At 47.5% G+C, this 25,099-nt stretch overlaps 3 protein-coding genes across 14 annotated transcripts in view; 1 reads left to right on the top strand and 2 right to left on the bottom strand.

Moving 5' to 3' along the window:
* The window catches only part of mlh3 (mutL homolog 3 (E. coli)), a 65,884-nt gene extending 62,158 nt beyond the window's left edge, over positions 1–3,726 (bottom strand). For all 6 annotated transcript variants that reach the window (XR_013888532.1, XR_013888531.1, XM_080202119.1 and 3 more), the window contains exon 1: positions 416–3,726. Coding sequence is in view for 4 of the 6 variants with exons in the window: in XM_080202119.1 (XP_080058245.1) it covers positions 416–3,698 (3,283 nt within the window). In the remaining 2 variants the exon portion in view is untranslated. The remainder of the gene's footprint in view (positions 1–415) is intronic.
* A 3,428-nt stretch (positions 3,727–7,154) lies between these two features.
* Positions 7,155–25,099, top strand: part of erg28 (ergosterol biosynthesis 28 homolog) — a 38,453-nt gene continuing 20,508 nt past the window's right edge. Inside the window, exons 1-5 of one of the 6 annotated variants that reach the window (XM_080202131.1) lie at positions 7,155–7,231; positions 10,568–10,701; positions 12,233–12,323; positions 12,957–13,075; positions 13,588–14,527. In XM_080202131.1, the coding sequence (XP_080058257.1) occupies positions 10,569–10,701; positions 12,233–12,323; positions 12,957–13,075; positions 13,588–13,676 (432 nt within the window). In that variant the 5' untranslated portion in view covers positions 7,155–7,231; position 10,568 and the 3' untranslated portion in view covers positions 13,677–14,527. The other 5 variants (XM_080202126.1, XM_080202127.1, XM_080202129.1 and 2 more) reach the window with 5 other exon arrangements.
* flvcr2a (FLVCR choline and putative heme transporter 2a) overlaps positions 21,031–25,099 on the bottom strand; it is a 118,505-nt gene continuing 114,436 nt past the window's right edge. For both annotated transcript variants that reach the window (XM_080202124.1, XM_080202123.1), the window contains one exon: positions 21,031–22,392. In XM_080202124.1, the coding sequence (XP_080058250.1) occupies positions 22,327–22,392 (66 nt within the window). In that variant the 3' untranslated portion in view covers positions 21,031–22,326. The remainder of the gene's footprint in view (positions 22,393–25,099) is intronic.

The raw sequence follows: 25,099 nt of genomic DNA on the forward strand, positions 1-25,099 counted from the left end.
TTCTTTACATAAATTTCAATACAGTAACCTGCCTCTTCATTTCTGGCGACAGGCTGACTGCACTAATCATTTTGCACCCCACTTTACAGGTGCAATGCAATAAGTCTCTAAATTTACATAGAAACTAGAAGCAGGAACAGGTCATTCGGCCCTTCGTGCCTGCTCCATCATTCATTTTGATGATGATTGATCATTAAATTCAGTATCCTGATCACCCCTTCCCCCCCATATCCTTTGATCCCTTTCGCCCTGAGAGCTATATCTAATTTCTTCTTGAAATCGCACAATGTTTTGGCCCCAACTACTTTCTGTAGTAGTGAATTCCAGACTCACCACTCTGAGTGAATAAATTTCTCTTCACCTCAGTCCTAAAAGATTTACCCCTTATCCTTAAACTATTTCTTTCCAAACTCACCATTCTTCGTAAGAACATTAACTGCCATTGTTGTGAAGTCCTTTATGCAGGCAGCCTGCGTATGGGCATCTGGTGGAACTTCATAGCTACTCAGTCCAGTCACACTGTTTACATAGACCATCCTCCCAAGAGATCCATCAAAGTATTGCAGCCAATCTGAAGCAAAACTTTTCACTGTATCATGTTGACTTTTACAGGTCTCCACGCAATTTCCTGGAAACTGTCCAGCATGAATTGGTTTAGTTTGAACATTGACAGGTTCTGACACGTTCTGTGTGGGAACAGAATCTTCTGCAGATGGATTCAATTTTGCCTCACTTATTCTGTAGCTTTGAGATTGGTCTCCAACATGCAGATCTGACTGAGAATCAGTTCCTTTTCCAGCACTTTCATCAACTGCAGACCAAGGGAGGTTAACTGAACAAGGTCCACTGTGATTAGTGCATTGGACACATTCAATTGTTGCACCACTCCAAACTTCCTGACATTCCTCACTCATTCCTGTCTCTCGAAGAGAAATGTTTTCAGAGATCGCTTGAGCTGCGTGCACTAGCTCTAGAGATGCAGATTTTGCACACTCCTGACCTTGCTGCTTTAGCTCCTGATAACTCTGGCAAGGTTGGCATGTATCTGCGGAACTTCCGACTTTATATTCTCCACTTCTCTCTTCAGCAGGCTGTCCTTTAAGATCCTTTAATTTGGACAACTTTGCAGCCAGGGTTCTTGGACGCTCCTTGGCAACTGGAAAGGTATTTTTGGTTTGTGAACAATGGGGCAGTTCAATCAGATTGGACTGTGCTTTGGCCAGATTTTTCCGGTAAGTTCCATCAGAATGCAAACTCCTTAAAAGATCACTGCAACCACACTGGTCATGCCGTAAACTCTGACTGTAGTAACTAGTTGTAGAATCAGCATATTTTACACCTGGGCTCTGGTACAGACTCTCTACACTCTTAGTTGTCACATTATCTACTGATGGCCTCATGGCTGCATCACCAGCACTGTCTTGAATAGACACACTGCCTTGAGGAGAGCTTCCTCTATTTTGATCATCACTTAATTGCTTCCCATAGTTTCTCCTAAATGCATCCAGCGAACCAGTTATTAGAGACATGCTCAGTTTCCTGTGGAATCTCGCCTGACGACAGACAGGTTCACAACTGGTAGGATTCCTGTACTCAGAACTTGTGAGGTATTGCGGTAAAATCAGCTGCCGAGATATTGCCACTGATTCAGCAGAGCTCCCGAAATGATGCTGACACTGAGAAGTGTCGTGAATTCTCGGACAGTCAGTCACAAACACTTGGGGCATATCTATCCCATGTTTCCTATTTATATTTGAGGGTGTTCTTTCATCAGGCATGAGTTGTCCATCTCCCTTTCTTGTTCTTTCATTGAGAATCTCCCAAGCACTCACTGGGCCAGGACGACAGACGTTGTCCCAGTCTGAAGAGTTTCCACGTTTAGTGTCTGCGTCTATCAATTTCCTGGGGACAATGTGAGTTAAGAGACCTGTAATACCCAGTTCCACTCTCTGTTCCCCCCACTGCATCCTGTCCCTCTGTGCCTTCGCCCAAACTCCCTGCTTGTCACAGAGCTCCTCCACCCTCTCACCCCACAGCTGCCTTTCTCCTGCCTGTTTTCCTCGTGGCTGCACTACCTGCTCCCCTTCTGTCTCCCCTACCTGCTCTCCCTCCCCTCCCTGCTCATCCTGCAAAGCTCTCTCTTGCTCCCCCAATGACCCCTCTTGCAACTGTCCCACCTCTTCCTCCATCTTTGCACTTTCCACCATGTCTGCTTGCTCCACTTCTTGTGACGAACTCTCAGTGACTGACAAGTTCTCACTCTCATAGGTAGCTACAAGTTGGCAAATAGTTGTGCCAGGCTGTGTTGGTTGTGTCTCCTCCTCCAAAGGAGACCTCCCATATGCTACTGGCTTTTGACCAGCAGAATGAAGGTCATGCCTTGGGGATTCTATGTAGGGTAGACCACACTGTCTGGAATACAAAACTGGATCTTCACCCTGAGAGACAGCAACACAGGATTCAAAGTCTGCCTCCAGTCTGGGAGTCTCTGGAACCACAGCCTGCCGGTGCACCGACTTGGATAGTACTGCTACCCGCTCATGTGAAAAACTGTAATCTGAGTTAACAACACCAAGCTGGGAAGATCCCTGCTCCTCTGTGGGCTCCACCAGCAACTGTTCCTGTAACAAGAAGGCTCGGACTCCCTCCTCCAGGCAACTGATCAGCAGGTTCCAGGCACTAAACTCCAGCAGGGTGCGATTTGTCTCCCAGCAGGCATCGTACTCATTACGGTCACAGTGGATGTTGATGATATAGATAGGGTGAAGGTCAGGGCCTCCCCGGGGCCCAGTGCCAGGTTCGGGCCTAAAAATTAGACTGTGCCGTCTGAGTAGCAGGTCCAGCTCTTTGTGAATGCGGGTTTTCAGAACCAGCCTTCCGTTGACAAACACCAGTCGCTGGGCTTTGCTGTGATGGCCCTGGCGGCTGATGACACCACTTAGCTGGAAGCCGCCACTTGAATATTGGATGTGGGCCAATGCTGCTGCTTTCTGTGAACCATGGATTTGGGCGAAGCGAGTCTGCAAACTGCTGGCTTTGGGCAATCTAACCACCAATGAGCCTCCGGCGGTGGCAGAGGCATCGTCCCGCACAGTGAATGAGACACCTGGGTGCAGGAGGCTCAAAGCCTGGACCCGGCGGCGGATCTGCTCCCACTCCAAGGGCCGGCCAAGGCGGCGCCGCCTCACTGGCAGCTGGTAGAAGAGGTTGCAAATGGTGACAGTGGTACCAGGACTGGGCCTCCCCATCTCAGCCTCATACACCAGCCGGGCTTGACCATTGCGGAATAACTTCACCCAGGTCTGGCTGGATCCCTGCGGCCTGCTCACGATCTCCAGCAGGCCTGACAGGTGAGCAATGCTGGCCAGGGACTCACCGTGACCCCCAGGCCCGGGGAGGAGGCCATTACTGCCCCCTCCCCCTCCCCCTGTGTGGTAGCGCGTACCCGCCAGCTCCAGGGCCGCGCGCTCCAGCCCCGCTCCGTTGTCAGCCACTTGCACGCGCCCGGCCTGCGCATCCACGCGAGCTGCCGCGCAGCCGCACCCGGCCTCCAGACTGTTAAGCAGCAGCTCCTCCAGGCATTGCGCCAACGAGGGCACCCCTAACCCAGAGCGCAGAGCGGCCTGTGTGGCCACCGGCAACGGCCGCACTCGAGCAGGAGGCAGCGGCCTGCTCAGAGCTGCCGCTTCCTCACCCATATCACTCCCAAAGCGCTGCTGGTCCGCCAGGCCCCATAACCATGGAGACGGGGGCGGCCGCGAACAACCACGCATGCGCAAAGGATGTAGTCTCATGGGTAGTGTAGTTCTTCCAATTCTGCGCATGCGGCAACAATTCAGCAAACCTGGCCCAGCACAGGGGGCAATTCAATAATAAACTCACTGCAGGTTTTGGGGGGAAATCAGTGAGGTGATCAATGGGTTTTGGAGGTAATCAGTGTTTTGGGGGTGATCAGCATGTTTTAGGGTTAATCACATGGTTTTGGAGAGTTCGGCGGGTTTTCAGGGTGATCAGTGTGTTTTGCGGTTCATCACTTTGTTTTGGAGAGATCTGAGGGTTTTGGGGATGATAGAACCATAGAACACGACAGCACAGAAACAGGCCCTTTGGCCCTTCTTGTCTGTGCTAAACCATTTTTCTGCCTAGTCCCACTGACCTGCACTTGGACCATATCCCTCCACACCCCTCTCATCCATGAACCCGTCCAAGTTTTTCTTAAAGGTTAAGTGACCCCACATTTACCACTTTATCTGGCAGCTCATTCTACACTCCCACCACTCTCTGCGTGAAGAAGCCCCCCTTAATATTCCCTTTAAACTTTTCCCCCTTCACCCTTAACTCATGTCCTCTAGTATTTTTCTCCTCTTGCCTCAGTGGAAAAAGCCTGCTTGCATTCACTCTATCTATACCCATCATCATTTTATACACCTCTATCAAATCTCCCCTCATTCTTCTACGCTCCAGGGAATAAAGCCCTAACCTATTCAATCTCTCTCTGTAACTCAGCTTCTCAAGTCCCAGCAACATCCTCGTAAACCTTCTCTGCACTCTTTCAACCTTATTAATGTCCTTCCTGTAACTAGGTGACCAAAACTGCACACAATACTCTAAATTCAGCCTCACCAATGTCTTATACAACCTCACCATAACTTTCCAACTCTTAAACTCAATACTTTGATTTATAAAGGTCAATGTACCAAAAGCACTCTTTACGACTCTATCTACCTGTGACGCCACTTTTAGGGAATTATGTATCTGTATTCCCAAATCCCTCTGTTCTACTACACTCTTTAGTGTCCTACCATTTACCATGTATGTTCTACCTTGGTTTGTCCTTCCAAAGTGCAATACCTCACACTTGTCTGCATTAAACTCCATCTGCCACTTTTCAGCCCATTTTTCTAGCTGGTCCAAGTCCCTCTGCAAGCTTTGAAAACCTTCCTCACTGTCCACTAGACCTCCAATCTTTGTAGCATCTGTATGTTTTAGGGGTGGTCAGCAGGTCTTGGCAGTAATCACAGTGCTTTGATGTGATCAGAGGGTTATGGGGATTGGTGGATTTTGAGGGTAATCAATGGGTTTTGGGGGTGTTAGTGGGTTTTGGGTTTAATCAGTGGGTTTTGGAGGTGATCAGAGGGTTTTGGGGGTGATCAGCAGGTTTTGGGGGGTGATCAGATGGTTGTGGGGTTAATCAGGGGGTTCTGGGAGTGATCAGTGGGTGTTGGGGTGCTTGGGGCGGTTTGCGGCGAGATTGGATGGTGTAGGGATGATTGGGGGCGTTTGGGGTGATTGGAGAGAGTTTGGGGGTGATTGAGGGTGTTTGGGGGTGATTGGGAGGGTTTAGGAGTGATTGGGGTGGTTTTGGGGGTGATTGGGGGGATGGGGTAATCGGGGGAGTTGGTAGTGGTTGGGGGAGTTTGGAGGGTGATTGTGATGGGGGATTGGGTGGGTTTGGGGGGTGTTTGTGGAGATTTGGTGTTGATTGGGGGGATAGGGTTTATAGAGGGGTTTTGCAGGTGATTGGAGGCGTTTGTGGGTGTTTGGGGGTGATTGGGGGATTTTGGGGGCAATTGGAGAATTTGGGGGGTGATTGGCAGATTTTGGGGGCAATTGGGGGATTTGGGGTTGATTGGGGGGGTTGGAGATGATTGGGGGTGTTTTGGGGGGTGATTAGGGGTGTTTTGGGTTTTTGCGGGGTGATTAGGGTTGATTGCGGGGTTTGGAGGTGATTGGGGGTGTTTTAGGGGTGATTGGGGGTTTTTGGGGTGATCGGGGGTTGATTGGGGAGTTTGGAGGTGATTAGGGGGATGATTGGGGGGTTTTGGAGGTGATTGGGGGTGTTTTGGGGGTGGTTGGGGGATTTGGAGGTGATTGGGGTGTTTTGGGGGGGTTATTGGGGGTGTTTTGGGGGGTGATTGGGGGAATTTGGGGGTGATTGGGGGGTTTTGGAGGTGATTGGGGGTGTTTTGGGGGGTGATTGGGGGATTTGGGGGTGATTGGGGGTTTTGGAGGTGACTGGGGGTGTTTTGGGGGGCGATTGGGGGATTTGGGGGTGATTAGGGGGTTTTGGAGGTGATTGGGGGATTTGGGGTTGATTGGGGGTGTTTTGGGGTGATTGGGGGTGTTTTAGGGGTGATTGGGGTTTTTTGGGGTGATCGGGGGTTGATTGGGGAGTTTGGAGGTGATTAGGGGGATGATTGGGGATGATTGGAGGATTTGGGGTTGATTGGGGGGTTTTGGAGGTGATTGGGGGTGTTTTGGGGGTGGTTGGGGGATTTGGGGGTTTTGGAGGTGATTGGGGTGTTTTGGGGGGGTTATTGGGGGTGTTTTGGGGGGTGATTGGGGGGTTTTGGAGGTGATTGGGGGTGTTTTGGGGGGTGATTGGGGGATTTGGGGGTGATTGGGGGTTTTGGAGGTGACTGGGGGTGTTTTGGGGGGCGATTGGGGGATTTGGGGGTGATTAGGGGGTTTTGGAGGTGATTGGGGGATTTGGGGTTGATTGGGGGTGTTTTGGGGTGATTGGGGGGGTTTGGGGAGTGATCGGGGGGATTGATTGGGGGGGTTTGGGGGGATTCATTGGGGGGGTTTGGGGTGATTGTGGGTTTTGAATGGGGGGTGTTTTGGGGATTTGGGGGTTTCTGGGGTGATTGGGGGTGACTGGGGTATTTGGGGGTTTTGGAGGTGATTGGGGGTTTCTGGGGTGATTGGGGCTTGATTGGGGGGTTTTGGGGTGATTGGGGATTTTGGAGGGTGATTGGGGGTTTTGGGGTGATTGGGGGGTTTTGGAGGGTGATTGGGGGGTTTTGGGGGGTGATTGGGAGGGCTGATTTGGGGGGGGTTTTGGGGGGTGATTGGGGGATTTTGGGGTGACCGGGGTGTTTTGGGGTGATTGGGGGGGGCTGATTTGGGGGGGGTTTTGGGGGGTGACCGGGGTGTTTTGGGGTGATTGGGGGGGCTGATTTGGGGGGGATTTTGGGGGGTGACCGGGGTGTTTCGAGGTAAATTTTCTCCCGCGCCATAATTGGCCCCGCCCACTGCGGGCACCTGCAGCCAATCAGAGAGCGAGCGCGCAGCTGCAGGGGATCAGCCCAGTGACAGCTCCTTCACTGATTGGGTAATCAGACTGGCACCGCCCCCTGCGGCACGGAGAGCCAATCGGAGCGAAGGGCGGGGTTTCCGGACCGTTGAGCGGCTGAAGCGGGAGCGGGCGGTGGAAGCGGGTGATTGACAGGTGAGCGGGAGCGCGCGGGACAGGGTCATCGGCCATGGTGGGCATCACAGTAAGGACCAGCCTTCAAATGGTGCCGCACTGTCAGAGGGTCAGCGCTGAGGGAGTGCCGCACTGTCAGAGGGTCAGCGCTGAGGGAGTGCCGCACTGTCAGAGGGTCAGCGCTGAGGGAGTGCCGCACTGTCAGAGGGTCAGTGCTGAGGGAGCGCCGCACTGTCAGAGGGTCAGCGCTGAGGGAGTGCCGCACTGTCAGAGGGTCAGTACTGAGGGAGTGCCGCACTGTCAGAGGGTCAGTGCTGAGAGAGTGCCGCACTGTCAGAGGGTCAGTGCTGAGGGAGTGCCACACTGTCGGAGGGTCAGCGCTGAGGGAGTGCCGCACTGTCGGAGGGTCAGCGCTGAGGGAGTGCCGCACTGTCGGAGGGTCAGCGCTGAGGGAGTGCCGCACTGTCAGAGGGTCAGTACTGAGGGAGTGCCGCACTGTCAGAGGGTCAGTGCTGAGGGAGTGCCGCACTGTCAGAGGGTCAGTGCTGAGGGAATGCCGCACTGTCAGAGGGTCAGTGCTGAGGGAATGCCGCACTGTCAGAGGGTCAGTGCTGAGGGAATGCCGCACTGTCAGAGGGTCAGTGCTGATGGAATGCCGCACTGTCAGAGGGTCAGCGCTGAGGGAGTGCCGCACTGTCAGAGGGTCAGTGCTGAGAGAGTGCCGCACTGTCAGAGGGTCAGTGCTGAGGGAGTGCCGCACTGTCAGAGGGTCAGTGCTGAGGGAATGCCGCACTGTCAGAAGGCCAGCGCTGAGGGAGTGCCGCACTGTCAGAGGGTCAGCGCTGAGGGGGTGCCGCACTGTCAGAGGGTCAGCGCTGAGGGAGTGCCGCACTGTCAGAGGGTCAGCGCTGAGGGAGTGCCGCACTGTCAGATGTCATAGAGGTTTACAGCATGGAAACAGGCCCTTTTGCACAGTTTGTCCATGCCAATTTTTTTACCACTAAGCTAATCCCAATTGCCCGCATTTGGCCCATATCCCCCTATATCCATCGTACCCATGTAACTGTGTAAATGCTTTTTAAAAGACAACATTGTACCCATCTCTACTGCTACCTCCAGCAGTTTGTTCAAGACACTCACCACCCACTATGTAAAAAAAATTACCCCTCTGGACCCTTTTGTATCTCTCTCACTTTTAAAACATTCCCTCTAGTTTTAGACTACTCTACCTTTGGGAAAAGATATTGACTATCTCATTGATCTATGCTCCTCATTATTTTATAGATCTCTGTAAGATCACCCCTCAGCCTCCTGCACTTCAGGGGAAAAAAGTCCCAGTTTATCCAGCCTCTCCTTATAATTCAAACCATCAAGTCTCGGTAGCATCCTAAGAAATCTTCTCTGCACTCTTTTGAGTTTAATAATATTGTTTCTATAATAGGGTGACCAGAACTGCACACAGTATTCCAAGTGTGGCCTTACCAATGTTGTGTTCAACTTCAACAAGACGTCCCAACTCCTGTATTCAGTGTTCTGACTGATGAAACAAGCATGCTGAATGCCTTCTTCACCACTCTGTCCACCTGTGACTCCACTTTCAAGGAACTATGAACCTGTCCCCTTAGATCACTTTGTTCTGTAATTCTCTCCAACTCCCTACCATTAAGTGAGTAAGTCATGCTTGAATTTGATGTACCAAATTGCATCACCTTGCATTTGTCTAAATTAAACTCCATCTGCCATTCGTCAGCCCACTGGCCCGATTGATCAAGATTCCGTTGTAATTTTAGATAACCTTCTTCACTGTCCACTATGCCACCAATCTTGGTGTCATCTGCAAACTTACTAACCATGCCTGCTAAATTCTCATCTAAATCATTAATATAAATGACAAATAACAGTGGACTCACTACCGATCCCTGAGGCACACTGCTGGTCACAGGCCTCCAGTTTGAAAAATACCCTCAACAGCCACCCTCTGTCTTCTGTGAACAAACCAATTGTATATCCAATTGGCTACCTCACCCCGGATCCCTTGAGATTTAACCTTATGCAACAACCTATTATTGCAGTACCTTCTCAAAGGCTTTGCTAAAGTCAATGTAGACAACATTGACTGCGCTGCCCTTATCCATCTTCTTGTTTCCCCCTACAAAAAACTCAATCAAAATTGTGAGACATGATTTTCCACTCAAAGCCATTGGTCAGTACTGAGGGAGTGCTGCACTGTCGGTGGGTCAGTACTGAGGGGCTGCCGCACTGTCAGAAGGTCAGTCCTGAGGAGTGCTGCACTATCAAAGGATCAGTATTGAGGGAGTGCTGCACTGTCATCGCAGCCCTCCCTCAACATTGACTCTCTGACACTGTGGCACTCCCTCAGTAAAAGCATGGTAAAAGGCAGAGTGGGATCAGCCTATTGGAAACTGTGAGCTCTGAATCCCAGCAGTGACACCATAGAGTGGTGTTGACTGCTGGTACTACAGGGGAGGTGATGGTTTAATGGTATTATTGCTAGACTATCAATCCAGAAACTCAGCTAATGTTCTGGGAATCTGGGTTCGAATCTTGCTGTAGCAGATGATGGAATTTGAATTCAATTTAAAAAAATCTGGAATTAAGAAACTACTCATGACCATGAAACTATTGAAAAAATTCACCTGGTTCACTAATGCCCTTTAGGGAAGGAAATCTGCTGTTGTTAGCCGATCTGGCCTACATGTGACTCCGGAGCCACAGCAATGTGGTTGATTCTCAACTGTCCCTCGGCAATTAGAGATGGGCAATAAATGCTGACCAACCAGTGAGGCCCATATCCCATGAATGAATATAAAAAAATGGTACTCTCAGCATGCGAAAGAACCAGTTAATTCCCAGGGCTGGGGTTTCAGCCAGTGGAGGTGAGTGGTGTGGGAGGGCAAGTTCATGAAAAAACAGATCAGGTGAGAGTGGATGACCTGGGAGGAGAAATGCCGAAGTGGACATACGGTCTCTCCCTGCATTGCCTCTTAGTTCCTGCATGGCCTCCTTAAATGACCATAAGGGCCCTCAGAGGCGCAAGGGCAGTTATGCAGGACGCCTAATGCCTCTTCTGCACCCTGGCTCTCTCCGCTGTTTGGCAGTGGGCGGTAGATGGTGAGGGGGAAACTCACCCACTGGAGTGTCAAACCCATCTTTGTTATTTTTGACTTGATGGCAGTCTGTTTACTCTTGCTCCTGACTTTTTCTCTCTCATTCTCCCCCATCTCTTTCTCCTCTCTCTCTCCTACTTTTCTTGCCCCTCCCTCTCTCACGCACCCCCCATCTCTCTCCACCTTCCCCTCTCTCTCTCGCCCCTCCCTCTCTCACTTGCACTCCCAGGATGAGCCGGTTTCTCAATGTGCTTCGCAGTTGGTTAGTAATGGTCGCTGTCATTGCTGCAGGAAACACTGTCCAGAGTTTCCGGGACCACAGCTTTTTATCGGACAAACTATACACGGGGAGCCCAACACTCGGTAAGGACTGGTGTTCCTCTGGTATGGGATTGGGAACAACAGAAGATATAGCAGCTGCTGTAGGCTATTCGGCCCCTCTAATCCATTCTCTGGGGAATAAATTTTTCCTCATCTCCATCTTAAATGGCAGACCCTTTATTCTGAAATTGTGCCCCTAAATTACTTGCTGTGATTGCATATTAATGTTTTGAATTTCATCACACTATGAATAAGATTCTCCAGCCTCCCAGTCGTGTTTCTTGGCAGTTTGAGGCAATATGCCATTTGCCGGCAGTGGGATTCTCTGGTCCTGCTGCTGTCAGTGGGATTTTCCATTGAAGGCACTTCACACTGCTGGGAAACCCATAGGCAGGGGTGTGCTGCCGGTGTGATCAGAGACTTCTGCTGGCATGAACGGCCAGAGAATTCCAGCCTGTGTGTATACATGCATGTATTGTCTTTGTAACCCTGTGATTTTTCTAAGTTTGTTCCCATTTCCTGCCTGAACAAGCACTGTGGATGTATCTACACCACATTGGACTGCAGCGGTTCAAGAAGGCAGCTCACCACCACCTTCTCGAGGGCAATTAGGAATGGCAATAAATACCAGCAATGTCTACATCCTATGAGAGAATAAATAAATTTCTAACATGTAACAAACACCCATTTCTAGTGCTGTCTAACATTCTCCTTCCTTTATTCTCTTTATTCCTCTTCTCTTCATCTACATCCTGGTGTCCATCCCCCTTTAGTTTAGCCAATTTGAGTTTAAACCTTCCACAATCACACTAATGAACGGGAACATTGATCCCAGTCCTATTGAGGTGCAGTCCGTCCCTTTTGAATAAGAGTCTGCCTCAGAACTGGTCCTAATGCCCCTAGCTTCTGAAGCACTCTCCCCTGCTCCATGATTTAAACCAGGCATCGATGCTCTCCATCCTCTGATTTCTACTGCGGCTACTGTGTGACACTGAGCGTAATCCAGATGTTACTCCAATTGAGGGCCTTTTTTTACTTTCTTCCCTTTCTCCTGAAAATCTGATGGTAGGACTCTGATATCGAATCATAGAATCTCTACATTGCAGAAGGAGGCCATTTGGCCCATCAAGTCTGCACTGGCCACAATCCCACCCAGGGCCTAACCCCATAACCCCATTTATTTACCCCTAACTCACACATCTTTTGGACCATGGGAGGAAACCAGAGCACCAGGAGGAAACCCATGCAGACATGGGGACAACATGCAGACTCCACACAGACAGTCATCCGAGGCTGGAATTGAACCCAAGTCTTTGGCGCTGTGAGGCAGCAGTGCTAACCACTGTGCCATCAAAGAATATCTCCCCTCTCTGTTATCCTTATGTCTATGACAATGTCTGGCTCCCTCTCATCCTCCATGGAATTTTTTACACTCTGTCCTTTAGCCTGGTGCCAGGGAGGTGACACACCATGAAAGGTTCACAATGATGATTACAGAAATGAATATTTTTAAGATGTTTTACTCTTAACTTTCTTTTGCTGGTTCTTGTATTTTGCTTTTGTTTCTGTGCAGTTAATGGGCTGCAGGCGAGAACATTTGGGATATGGACTCTGCTATCCTCTATCATTCGGTGCACTTGCGCAGTGGATATTCACAATAGAACGTAGGTAACTGTGGAACTGCAGCAAAGCATAGAAAAATATCTCTATTACCTGCTGTACCTGTCCTGGGAGTGTTTGATGGGGACAGTGTAGAGGGAGCTTTACTCTGTATCTTACCCTGTCCTATACCTGTCCTGGGAGTGTTTGATGGGGACAGTGTACATAAGAACATAAGAAATAGGAGCAGGAGTAGGCCATCTATCCCCTTGAGCCTACCCCGCCATTCAATAAGATCATGGCTGATCTGTCGTGGCTCAGTTCCACATTCCCGCCCTCTCCCCATAACCCTTAATCCCCTTGAGGGAGCTTTACTCTGTGTCTAACCCATTGCTGTAATTGTCCTGGGAGTGTTTGATGGGGACAGTGCAGAGGGAGCTTTACTCTGTACCTAACCCTGTGCTGTACCTGTCCTGGGAGTGTTTGATGGGGACAGTGTAGAGGGAGCTTTACTCTGTATCTAACCCCGTGCTGTACCTGTCCTGGGAGTATTTGATGGGGACAGTGTAGAGGGAGCTTTACTCTGTATCTAACCCTGTGCTGTACCTGTCCTGGAGTGTTGGAATTCAATAAGCCATCCATTGACTGGGAAACGTTGTGCCCGTTGGGTTATTGAATGTTTCTTTGTGTTCCCACAGATTATATCACATTACCCTTTGGACCTTCATTCTCGCTTTTGGTCATTTCCTGTCTGAGTCCTTCATTTATCACACAGCGCCGATTACCATAGGTGTCATGGCACCCCTATTAGTGGCCAGTAAGTAGAATTTGTGATTGGGCACTGGGGTAGTTTATCATAGATGCTATTGGCAGCTTAAGTCTAAGTGATGGTACTGATTGTGGATGTGGTGACTGGCCACTTGGCAGAGACTTTGGAAGTAGCTTTCAGATTCATACTATAACAAAACTTAGCCATTGTCCAAATCAATCATGTATGAAACGTAATCTGCTGAATCTGTGCTTAGTTACAATTTTTACCACTGGCTCTTTAACTCTGGAATTTCTGCCACTCACCACCCTACTTGGAACTGTATCACCGTTCCTTTACTTTCGCTCGGTTAAAATCTGTAATTTCCTCCCTAACAGCACCGTTGGTGTACCTACACCACAGTGACTGCTGCAGTTCAAGAAGGGGGTTCACCACCACCTTCTCAGGGTCAACTGGGGATGGGAAAATTCTGGCCTTGTGAACAAAAGGATACATTTGTACTTTGTTATTCTTTATTTGCAACGCTTCCTATCACTGACTTTTGCCCCCTCTGTCCTGAGGTTTCTCGATTCTAGGTATGCTGGTTGGGTTTCAGTACATGGAGGATCTCCAGGAGGCGACTTCCATTCGACCGAAGAAGCGGATCTAAAACCTTCCCTGATGGGCTGTCTGATCAGAATGGCAGAACATGCTGAACTATAAAGCCATTTCTACCACACATCTGACCAGTTAACTTGGGCATTCACTCCACCTGCACTTTCAATTTCATTCCTTTAAATAACTGACTGAAAACTATTCCTAGGCTGAAAAGTGCTCTGGGATGGCCTGATATCATGAAAGGTGCTGTAGAAATGGGAATCTTTCTTTCCATCACTAAATTCTGATTGTGAAAACATTCTGTTTGTAACATTTTGTGCTTTAGTATCACCTGCCCACTGTGAGATAGGTTCAAGCCTGAAACTATTCACAGTTGTGCCTCTGTTGATGCTGTACCACAGGATCTGGAAAGGGCCATCCCCGGCACTGCCATGTGGTGGTAGTTGCCATGCTGTCCCCGATTTCTTGGGTTGGATATCTAGATTTGGCTCAAGTGTAATGTTTCCAGCAACAGAGAATCCATTGATATTACATGAAGAATCCCTCACTACTAACTTCATCTACCTGCTGTGTGAAACTGAACCAGCCTGTCCTTGAAATGAGGTTCGGACCACATGCTTGTGCTGCTGTCACTACACTTCTATTTATAAATCTCATTCCACTTTCTCAATCTGCCCTGCCACCTTCAGTGATTTGTACACATATACTCCCAGGTTCTGTTCCTGCACTCACTCTGGAATTGAACCATCAAAACACAAAAATAAGCAAGTTATGAACAACCTGAGAAACATTGGTTTCAGCTGGAGCATTGTGTCAGTTCTGGGCACCACACTTGAGGAACAATGTGGGTGCAGTAAAGATTCTCAAGAGATGAAGAACTTCAGTTACATAAATAGACTGGAGAACTGGGGCTGTTCTCCTTTTGATAAGAGAAAAATGAGGTATGATAGAGTTACTCAAAATCACGAGGAGTCTGGACAGAATAAATAGGGAGAGATTGTTCCCACTTATGAGAGGATCAAGAACAAGAGCACAGATTTAGATAATTGACAAAAGGAGCAAAGGTGACATGAGAAATGTTTTCACTCAGCAACTGAATTGGACCTGGAATGCAATGTCTGAGAGCGTGGTGGAGGCAGGTTCAATCGTACCTTTCAAAATAGAAGTGGACTGCTAGCTGAAGAGGAAAGATTTGTTGGGCTGTGGGATAAAGGCAAGAGAATGACACAATGAATTGGTTTTGCAGAGAGCCAGCATGAACGGAGTGGGTGAATGGCCTGTGCTGTAACCATTCTATGATTTTATGGAATGTGTTGAACTTCAAAAGGACAGCTATGTGATTTTAGGTGACAGACCTCAGTTATTTAACAGTCATTCAGACTTGTTATATATTTTTCCATTCATGTGGGCAGAGTTCAGGTTTCAATCTCTAGTATTCTTGTGATAGTAAAAGTTGCCATTCTTTGTAGTTGTGTGAAAGGTGAATTTTTTAGTTGTAGTTAAAAGCTCTTAATATTTTAATCTGAAAATGGATCTGTGGAACAGATAAAGCCACAGGCTCTTAGCATTGCTTTTAAACCCGGAATCTGATTTTTAAAAAGTTATTCTTTCTTGTTACGTGGGTGTCGCTGGCTAGGCCAGCATTTATTGTCCATCGGTAATTGCCCTTGAGAATGTGGTGTTGAACTGCCTCCTTGAACAACTGCAGTCCATGTGGTGTAGGCACACCCACAGTGCTGTTAAGGAGGGAGTTCCAAGATATTGATCCAACGACAGTGAAGGAACAGCGATATATTTCTAAGTCAGGATGGTAGTGTTCCCATGAATCTGCTGCGTTTGTCCTTATAAGTAGTAGAGGTTGTGGGTTTGGAAGATGCTGTTGAAGAAGCCTTGGTGAATTGCTGTAGTGCATCCTGTAGATGGTACACTCTGCTACTTTGCATCAGAGGTGGAGGGGATGAATGTTGAAGGTGGTAGATGGGGTGCTTTGATGGTGTCAAGCTTCTTAAGTGTTGGAGCTGAACTCATCCAAGCAAATGGAAAGTATTCCACCTTTGTCATACTTTGTCCTGGATGATGTCAAGTTTTGTTTGTTTAGCGAAGTCAGATGTTGAATATTTTCCCACTATTATTTCTCTGGAAGGTACTAACCCACATCGGCTCTTGCTCCCCATTCCAGCATACTATCTTATACCTCCCCCACCCCTTGTCATTACAAACAACTATCACATATCCTCCCTCTTCATCCAAATGCAACCACAATACAACCCCTCCTCCTCACCACCCCAGCCTCACCAATAAACCCTCATCCCTGCTCCCCCCCACCCCCCTCCCCTGCCACACTTCAGGAAGGATGTGATGGCATTGGCCAAGGTAAAGCAAAAATGTATGACAATACTTTCAGGGCTGAGGGTGCTTCAGTTATGGGATAGTAATTTTGTGGGTGGTCAGCACAGTGCCAGGGACCCAGGTTCAATCCTGCCCTTGTGTATCTGTGCGGAGTTTGCACATTCTCCTCATGTCTGTGTGGGTTTCCTCCAGGTGCTCTGATTTCCTCCCACAGTCCAAAGATGTGTAGGTTAGGTGGATTAGCCATGATAAATACACAGGGTTACAAGGATAGAATATAGAACACTACAGCACAAGTTGCACTGATCATATCCCTACCTACCAGGCCTACCTGTAACCCTCAATCCCATTAAATCCCATGTACTCATCCAGAAGTCTCTTAAAAGACCCCAATGAGTTCGCCTCCACCACCACCGACGGCAGCCGATTCCACTCACTCACCACCCTCTGAGTGAAAAACTTATCCCTGACATGTCCTCTGTACCTACTCCCCAGCACCTTAAACCTGTGTCTCTCGTAGCGACCATTTCAGCCCTGGGAAATAGCTCCAAGAATCCACCCTATCTATACCTCTCACCATCTTATAAACCTCTATCAGGTCGCCTTTCAACCTTCGTCTCTCCAGGGAGAACGTAAGAAATAGGAGCAGGAGTAGGCCATCCAGCCCCTCGAGCCTGCCCCGCCATTCAATAAGATCATGGCTGATCTGTCGTGGCTCAGTTCCACATTCCCGCCCTCTCCCCATAACCCTTAATCCCCTTGCCTATCAAAAACCTATCAACCTGTGTCTTAAAAATATTTAGCGAGGCAGCCTCCACCACTTCAATGGGCAGAGAATTCCAGAGATTCACCACCCTTTGAGTGAAGAAGTTCCTCCTCAACTCCGTTCTAAACCGCCGCCCCTTTATCTTAAGGCTGTGCCCTCTAGTCCTACTGTCCTTTCTGAGTGGGAAGAGCCTCTCCACCTCTATCCTATCCATCCCATTCATCATCTTATATGTCTCAATGAGATCTCCCCTCATTCTCCTAAACTCTAACGAGTACAAGCCTAGTTTATTCAGCCTCTCCTCATAGTTCAACCCCCTCAACTCCGGTATCAGCCTAGTAAACCTCCTCTGCACTCCCTCCAAGGCCAAAATATCCTTGCGTAAGTGCGGCGACCAAAACTGCACACAGTACTCCAGCTGCGGCCTCACCAGTGCCCTATACAGCTGCAGCAAGACCTCTCTACTTTTATATTCAATCCCCCTCGCTATGAAGGCCAGCATCCCATTTGCCTTCCTGACCACCTGCTGCACCTGCAGGCTGGGTTTTTGCGACTCATGCACTAGGACCCCGAGGTCCCTCTGCACCGTCGCATGCTGCAGTTTTTCGCCATGTAAGTAATAGTCCTTCCTACCATTATCCCTACCAAAGTGGACAACCTCACATTTGCCAACATTAAATTCCATTTGCCAGTTCCTGGTCCATTCGCCTAGCCTATCTAGATCGTTCTGCAGACTCTCCACACCCTCCGCACAATTTGCTGTTCCACCAATCTTGGTGTCATCAGCAAATTTCGACACCATACACTTGGTTCCCTCCTCCAGATCATCTATATAAATGGTAAATAGCTGAGGCCCCAGCACCGATCCCTGGGGCACTCCACTAGTCACCAACCGCCAATCCAAATAGCACCCATTGACCCCCACTCTCTTCCTCCTATTTGACAGCCAATCCTCTATCCACGCTAACACCCTACCCCCAACTCCATGCCCCCTGACCTTCTGTAGTAACCTCTTGTGCGACACCTTGTCAAACGCCTTCTGAAAATCAAGAAACACCACATCCACCGGCTCTCCTCTATCCACCGCCCTAGACACATCCTCATAGAACTCCAATAAATTTGTCAGACACAACTTCCCCTTAATGAAACCATGCTGCGTCTGCTCAATCAAACAATTCTCCTCAAGATGCCTCGCTATTTTCTCCTTGATCACGGATTCTAACATTTTACCTATAACAGACGTTAAACTAACCGGCCTATAATTCCCTGCCTTTTGCCTGCCACCCTTCTTAAACAACGGCGTAACATTAGCCGTTTTCCAATCTTCCGGCACTTCCCCGGAATCCAGCGACGTTTGGAAAATAATCACCAAGGCACCCACTATCACCTCCGCCATTTCTTTCAGAACCTTTGGATGCATTCCATCCGGTCCTGGGGCCTTGTCCACAATCAGTCCCTCCAGTCTGTCGAGCACTGCCTCTCTAGTAACAATAATGTCATTCAGGCTCTCCTGTCCTACCATCTTTCCATCGCTAACACCTGGCAAATTATTCACGTCCTCCTCCGTGAAGACCGAAACAAAAAAGTTATTCAAGGCCTCAGCCATTTCCCCATCCCCCACCACTAAGACCCCCCTCTCATTTTCTAAGGGTCCAACGTTCACCCTAGCCAGCCTCTTCCTTTTTATATATTTATAAAAACTCTTGCTATCCTTTTTTATATTAAGCGCTAGCCCAGCTTCATAGTTTATCCTACCCTTCTTTATCAACTTGTCATTCTTTGTTGACATTTAAACCTCTCCCAATCCTCTTCTTGCCCACTACTCTTAGCTACTCTCCCAATCCTCTTCTCGCCCACTACTCTTAGCTACCTCTCCCAATCCTCTTCTCGCCCACTACTCTTAGCTAGCTCCCTCAACCTATCCTCATAAGGCATGCCACCCAATCCAGGCAACATCCTTGTAAATCTCCTCTGCACCCTTTCAATAGCTTCCACATCCTTCTTGTAGTGAGGCGACCAGGACTGCGCACAGTACTCCAAGCGGGGTCTGACAAGGGTCTTATAAAGTTGCAGCATTATCTCCCGACTTCTAAACTCAATCCCTCGATTAATGAAGGCAAGTACACCACACGCCTTATTGACCACATCCTCCACCTGCAAGGCCGATTTAAGAGTCCTGTGGAACCGGACCCCGTGGTCCTTCTACTCCTCTATGCTGCTAAGAGTCACACCCTTAATATTATACTCCTTCATCCCATTGGACCTGCCAAAATGGACCACTACACATTTATCTGCATTGAAGTCCATCTGCCACTTCTCCGCCCAGTCTTGCATCCTATCTATGTCTCGCTGCAACTTCTGGCACCCCTCCAGACTATCCACAACACCACCAACCTTTGTGTCATCAGCAAATTTACCAACCTATCTCTCTACTTCCTCATCCAGGTCATTTATGAAAATGACAAACAGCAAGGATCCTAGAACAGATCCCTGGGGCACTCCACTGGTGACCGACCTCCATGCAGAAAAAGACCCATCCACAACCACTCTCTGCCTTCTGCAGGCAAGCCAGTTCTGGATCCCATGCTCCCTCACTTTTTCAAGAAGTCTTGCATGGGGGACCTTATCAAACGCCTTGCTGAAGTCCATGTAAACCATATCCACCGCTGTTCCTTCGTCAATGTGTTTAGTCACATTTTCAAAGAACTCAACTAGGCTCGTAAGGCACGATCTGCCCTTGACAAAGCTATGCTGACTACTTCTGATCGTACTAAACTTCTCTAAATGTTCATGAATCCTGTCCCTCAGTATCCTCTCCATCAACTTACCAACCACTGAGGTTAGACTCACCGGTCGGTAATTTCCCGGACTATGCCTGTTCCCTTTCTTGAAAATAGGAACCACATCCACAATCCTCCGGAACCTCTCCCTTCTCCATTGACGATGCAAAGATCATCGCCAGAGGCTCTGCAATCTCTTCCCTCACCTCCCACAGTAACCTGGGATACATCCCATCCGGTCCCGGTGACTTATCTATCTTGATAGAATTTAAAAGTTCCAACACATCCTCTTCCTGAACATCCACATACTCAATCTTTTCAGTCCGCCGCAAACCTGCAGTACAACCTCCCAGATCATTTTCCACCGTGAATACCGAGGCAAAGTATTCATTAAGCACCTCTGCTATTTCTCCTGGTTCCGCACAGACTTTTCCCCCTTCACCTTTTATAGGTCCTATCCCTTCACATTTCATCCTTTTACTCTTCACATATTTGTAGAACGCCAAGAGATTGAGATAGGGTGGGAAGAAGCCTGGGTACGATACTCTGTTGGAGAATTTGTGCAGACTTGATGGGATGCACTGTAGGGATTATATGAAGGAGCTGGACTATTCTTGGAGAAGGTTGAGAGGGAATTTGATCAAGGTATTTGAACTCATGAGGGATCTGGACATAATAGAGAAACTATCCCCATTTGTGGAAGGCTCAAGAAATAGGGCACAGAGTTCAGGGAATTGGCAAAAGAAGCAATGACAGCACAATGAGATCTTTCTGGTTAGGATCCTTGAATCACTGTCTGTGTGGAGTTTTCACATTCTCCTTGTGTCTGCGTGGGTTTCCTCTGGGTGCTTTGGTTTCCTCCCACACTCCAAAGATGTACAGGTTAGGTTGATTGGTCATGCTAAAATTGTCCCTTAGTATCCTGAGATGTGTAGATTAGAGGGATTAGTAGGTAAATGTGTAGGGATATGGGGATAATGCCTGGGTGGGATTGTGGTTGGTGCAGACTTGATGGGCCAGATGGCCTCTTTCTGCACTGTAGGGTTTCTATGATTCTATCTGGATTGCCCTGCCTGTGTGTGGTGGAGGCAGGGTCCATCATGGCTTTTGAAAAGGAATAAGCACACAGAGAGAAAAGAATGGTACTGGAACCAGGTAACAGCATTGGGAGCTAGCCTGATCACATTGACCTCCTGTTATCTGATGAGCGTGTAACACAGTGACGATCCTTGCAGAATGTGTTATCCAAAGCTGTCAGACTTCTTTCAGCAACTTATTTTATCCCCTTAAAATTGGTACCACATGATTAAGGATTTTTGAAAAAATGCTTGAGCAAAGTGGGCACGGATATGGTGGGCTGAAAGGCCTCCTTTTGTGATGGAAACTTCTGTAGTTAGGTTAAAGTGTATTAGAGAAACTGGTAACCTTGTAGAAATAATGCAGCCCATTTCAAACCTCGTTGAAACTGTTGCTCCTTTCAAGGTCAATAATGAAACACCCAATCAAATCAATGACATTTTAACAATTAGTCCCAAGATTTTATTTATAATTCTGAATCCTATCTCATTCTTTCAATTTGAAATACCATCAACCGATCCTGCAAATTGTGCTGCTATTTTCCAAATAAAATCTCACAGTTGCTCTTAGCGGAATTAGAATATAGACAGGTCAAACCAATACAGAAGCCGCAAGAGTTGTCCAGCACCCTCCGCTCTGTTCAAAGAGCAGCGCTATGTTACATGATCTATATATACAAGCCTGTAATCAAATAGTAATCACAATTCACAGGGCACCCTGCAGCAACCTTGGAGCTACACAGCTGACGATCTTCTTTCATTGGCTAAAGCAGGTATACGGTACAAAAAAGGGAAAGTGATGAAATCTACTACCTTTGCTATCCTTCTTTCATCGAATGATAGGATAATGCAGCAAGAAGGTCAATCAGTCATTACTTAAAATATTAACACTGAAAACTTACCGAGTAGCCTTTGTACAATGATGAGGCTACATTGAACTACTGGAATTTTCCCAAATGACAACGACAAAAGCAGTTTACAGACTTGCTCCTCATTGCTGTACACACAGACTCAAATTACAGGCACCAACTATACACCCAGACTCAAACTACAGGCACCAATTGTACACCTAGACTCAAAATACAGGCACCAACTGTACACAGGATATAACTAAAGGCTTCAGCTGTAAAACCAGACTACAGGCACTAGCTGTACATGGGCTCAGACTACAGGAACCAGTTGTATGTCCAGACTTGGACTACAGGTATCAGTAACTGTATACCAATACCCAAACTTACCTAGTTTATTATTTCTGAATTCAGAATCCTGACAAAATGTGAAGTGCAATTTTGGACTTTTTGCAGGTATCTGTTATTTGCACTATTATACAAACCTACTGTAAATCTTTCAGTGTTCTGATGTATCATTACAACTGCTAAGGGAACATTCCAAAAGCATCTGACAGAGGCTCTTACACCATGCTCTATGTATAGCAGGCCCTGCTTTGTGTGCCAGCCCACGCCCCTCAAAAGACAAGAGATTTTATTGATGGCCAGGAATTGGAAAAGAGCAGCACAATGAGTATTATGGACATCTTTTCTGGAGGGTAAGTGTTTAGCTAATGCAGATGAAATGATCATTCATATTCAAAATATTTAGGCTTTGGCAAATCAATTTCAAAGAAAATCTGCAGGTACAAAGCAGTCCATGTCATCCTTGTAAGCAGGCCTCATGCTGCTGGCTGTATGTCCATGACTCTCGGTGGATTTAGCTGGTTTGCTGGGATTATCTTCACAGTGATGCTTCATTTAAGATTATTGAACTGCATACTCCCTCCTCCGTCTTTCCGGAAAACTGCTGTGAAATGTGAAAAAAAAACAAAGCATGCATTAGGGATACAATGACGACAACCAGCAGCTGCGGCAGTCTCTATTTATAGATCAGGTGGAGTGCAAACCGTCACTACCATGTTACTTAGAACTCAGAATGCATTTTCATCTGGAGGGGCTCAGGCCTGATTCCAGAGACATTCAACTTGCTGGTCACAGTTCACATCCAGAAACCAAACATTAACTGATGCAAGCCTTTTAAATGCCCACACACATCTGAAGAGAGCTCACAGTTAGAACTTCTCCCTTTGGATAGTATGAACAATTAAAGAGTAAATGAAAAAGAAATAGAAGTGGATGAGGTCATTCATCCCCTTGCACGTGACAGAGGAGAAGGTTCCTCATTTCCATTACCCTTTGTGTGAAAAAGTGTTTCATGATTTTATTCCAGAAGACTTGCTGCTCAGTAAAAGCTTATTCCCTTTTGTTCTGCATTTGAAGGTTACAGATCAGGACGAGAGCATATACAGGCTCTTTGATTTTATAACCAGAGACAGGGGCTCATTGACATCAGGAAGGGGGTTGGGATTGGTGGGGGGGAAGGAATAAGAACTATAAGTAAGACCAATTAGTGGGCTGAACGGCCTGATCCTGTGCTGTTCTTTGTACATGCTCTGCCCAATTGACAGTTTCTTCAGGAGTTTGTTAAAGAGCCTGTCCAGTTCAGAATTGAATTTTTAAACTTTATTTTGGTGAACCTCACTAAGTACACAGGCATGAGCTTCATTGTAAGTCCAATGAAAGCTTCTCTCTTTTGCCTTTTGTTTCTGGGACCTACTTTCATTGGTGCAAATGCGGGGCCTTTTGTATTTCCTTCGTGGCCCTTCTAGCTGTGCTGACTCTGCTGGTCCTCTGAAGAACTGTCTGCTCTGTTCAGCAAGGCAGCCATGATGTGGAGATGCCAGCGTTGGACTGGGGTAAACACAGTAAGAAGTCTCACAACACTAGGTTAAAGTCCAACAGGTTTATTTGATAGTAAACCCACAAGCTTTCAGAGTTTGCCCCTTCGTTCACCTGACAAAGGGGCAAACCCCAAAAGCTTGTGGGTTTACTATCAAATAAACCTGTTGGACTTTAACCTGGTGTTTGAGACCTCTTACAGCAAGGCAGCAGCAACCCTCAATATGGCTACCTCCTGCTTTTGCTGCTGGCTCAGGGAGACAGCTCCTGTCTCCTGCAGGCACTTGACACTAATAATTGGGTACTGAGCTCTCCACCTGCTGAATTAGGACATTTGAATTTCAAAACATTAATCCGGGCGTCAGGTTCCCAACTCCACTTTCAAAATCTTGACCAGGAATTCCACATTCACTGGCAGAATGTGAGATGAGAAGGCAACAGCCTTACCATTTTCTGCTGGTACCAGTTAGATCATAACTATAAGGTTCATGGTGGGAGATATAGGAGGGATGTCTGAGGTAGATTCTTTACTCAGAGAGTGGGTGGGGTGTGGAATAGACTGCCTGCTGTGATAGTGGAGTCGGACACTTTAGGAACTTTCAAGCATTATTGGATAGGCATATGGAGCACTCTAGAATTATAGGGAGTGAGATAGCTTGATCTTGGGATTGGACATAGCTCGGCACAACACTGAGGGCTGAAGGGCCTGTACTGTGCTGTACTGTTCTATGTATCTATGTATGTATATAAACCAAATATAATGCATTCTCCAACTACCCTGTGCAGCTGCCTCTCTTTTTGCCAGGGTGCAGGCACAAGATGCCTGTTCAGCACCCACCACTCCCAGGCACCTGGCTGTTACGTTGCTGCCTCTGAAAAAAGCACAAGGAAGTAGAGACACATTGGTGAGCCAGCTCAACATTTTTATTTCAAAAATTCCATACCACTCTCACCTCAAAAGGACTAGGAAGATTCCAAGTGTAGAAAACAACAACTAAGGAGTTATGCCAAGAACCTCGGGAGCAGGAGTAGGCGTTACTGAAGCCTATTTCATTATTTGTTATGATCATGGCTGATCTTAGATCTCAACTCCATTTTCTTGCCTGATTTCCATACTCTCAGATTCTTCTATTTGGCAAAAATTAATCTTGAATCTCTTATCAATGGAGCATCCACCACTCTGGGGTACAGAATTCCAAAGATTCACAACCCCTTCACTGAAATTTCTCCTCATTTTAGTCCTAAATGGCTGATGCCCTCTGTGAAACAGCTTCTCAGCCAGAGTCTTGCACGCTTCAGTGACATCATCGCATTCTTCTAAACTCCAGAGAATTTAGGCCCTATCAACTCCATCAGACAACCCCCTCATCCCTGGAATCAATTGAGTAAATGTTTGTTGCACTCTATAAAGTATAGACTAAACCTTTAAAAATCACTGGTTAGCTCCCAACTGGAGAATTGTGCCCAATTCTGGGAACCTCACTTTTTGAAGGATGTCAACATCTTGAAAAGACACAGTGAGAGAAGATACAAAGTTTACTTAAGAGACTTAGACCAGGAACATGGGACTTGATGTACAACGAGAGGCACGGACATGTTGGGCCAAAGGGCCTGTTTCCATGCTGTAAACCTCTATAACTCTGAGAGATTGGAGAAGTTAAGATTCTTTTCCTCAACACAGGGAGATTTAATAGAGGTGTTCAAAATCTCGAAGTGTTTTGATAGAGGAAGAAATGGTTCCCACTGGCAGAGGTCACAAATTTAAGATATTGAAG

Source organism: Carcharhinus amblyrhynchos, chromosome 14, assembly GCF_965287045.1.
Source record: "Carcharhinus amblyrhynchos chromosome 14, sCarAmb.v2.hapA, whole genome shotgun sequence".
Taxonomy (NCBI): domain Eukaryota; kingdom Metazoa; phylum Chordata; class Chondrichthyes; order Carcharhiniformes; family Carcharhinidae; genus Carcharhinus; species Carcharhinus amblyrhynchos.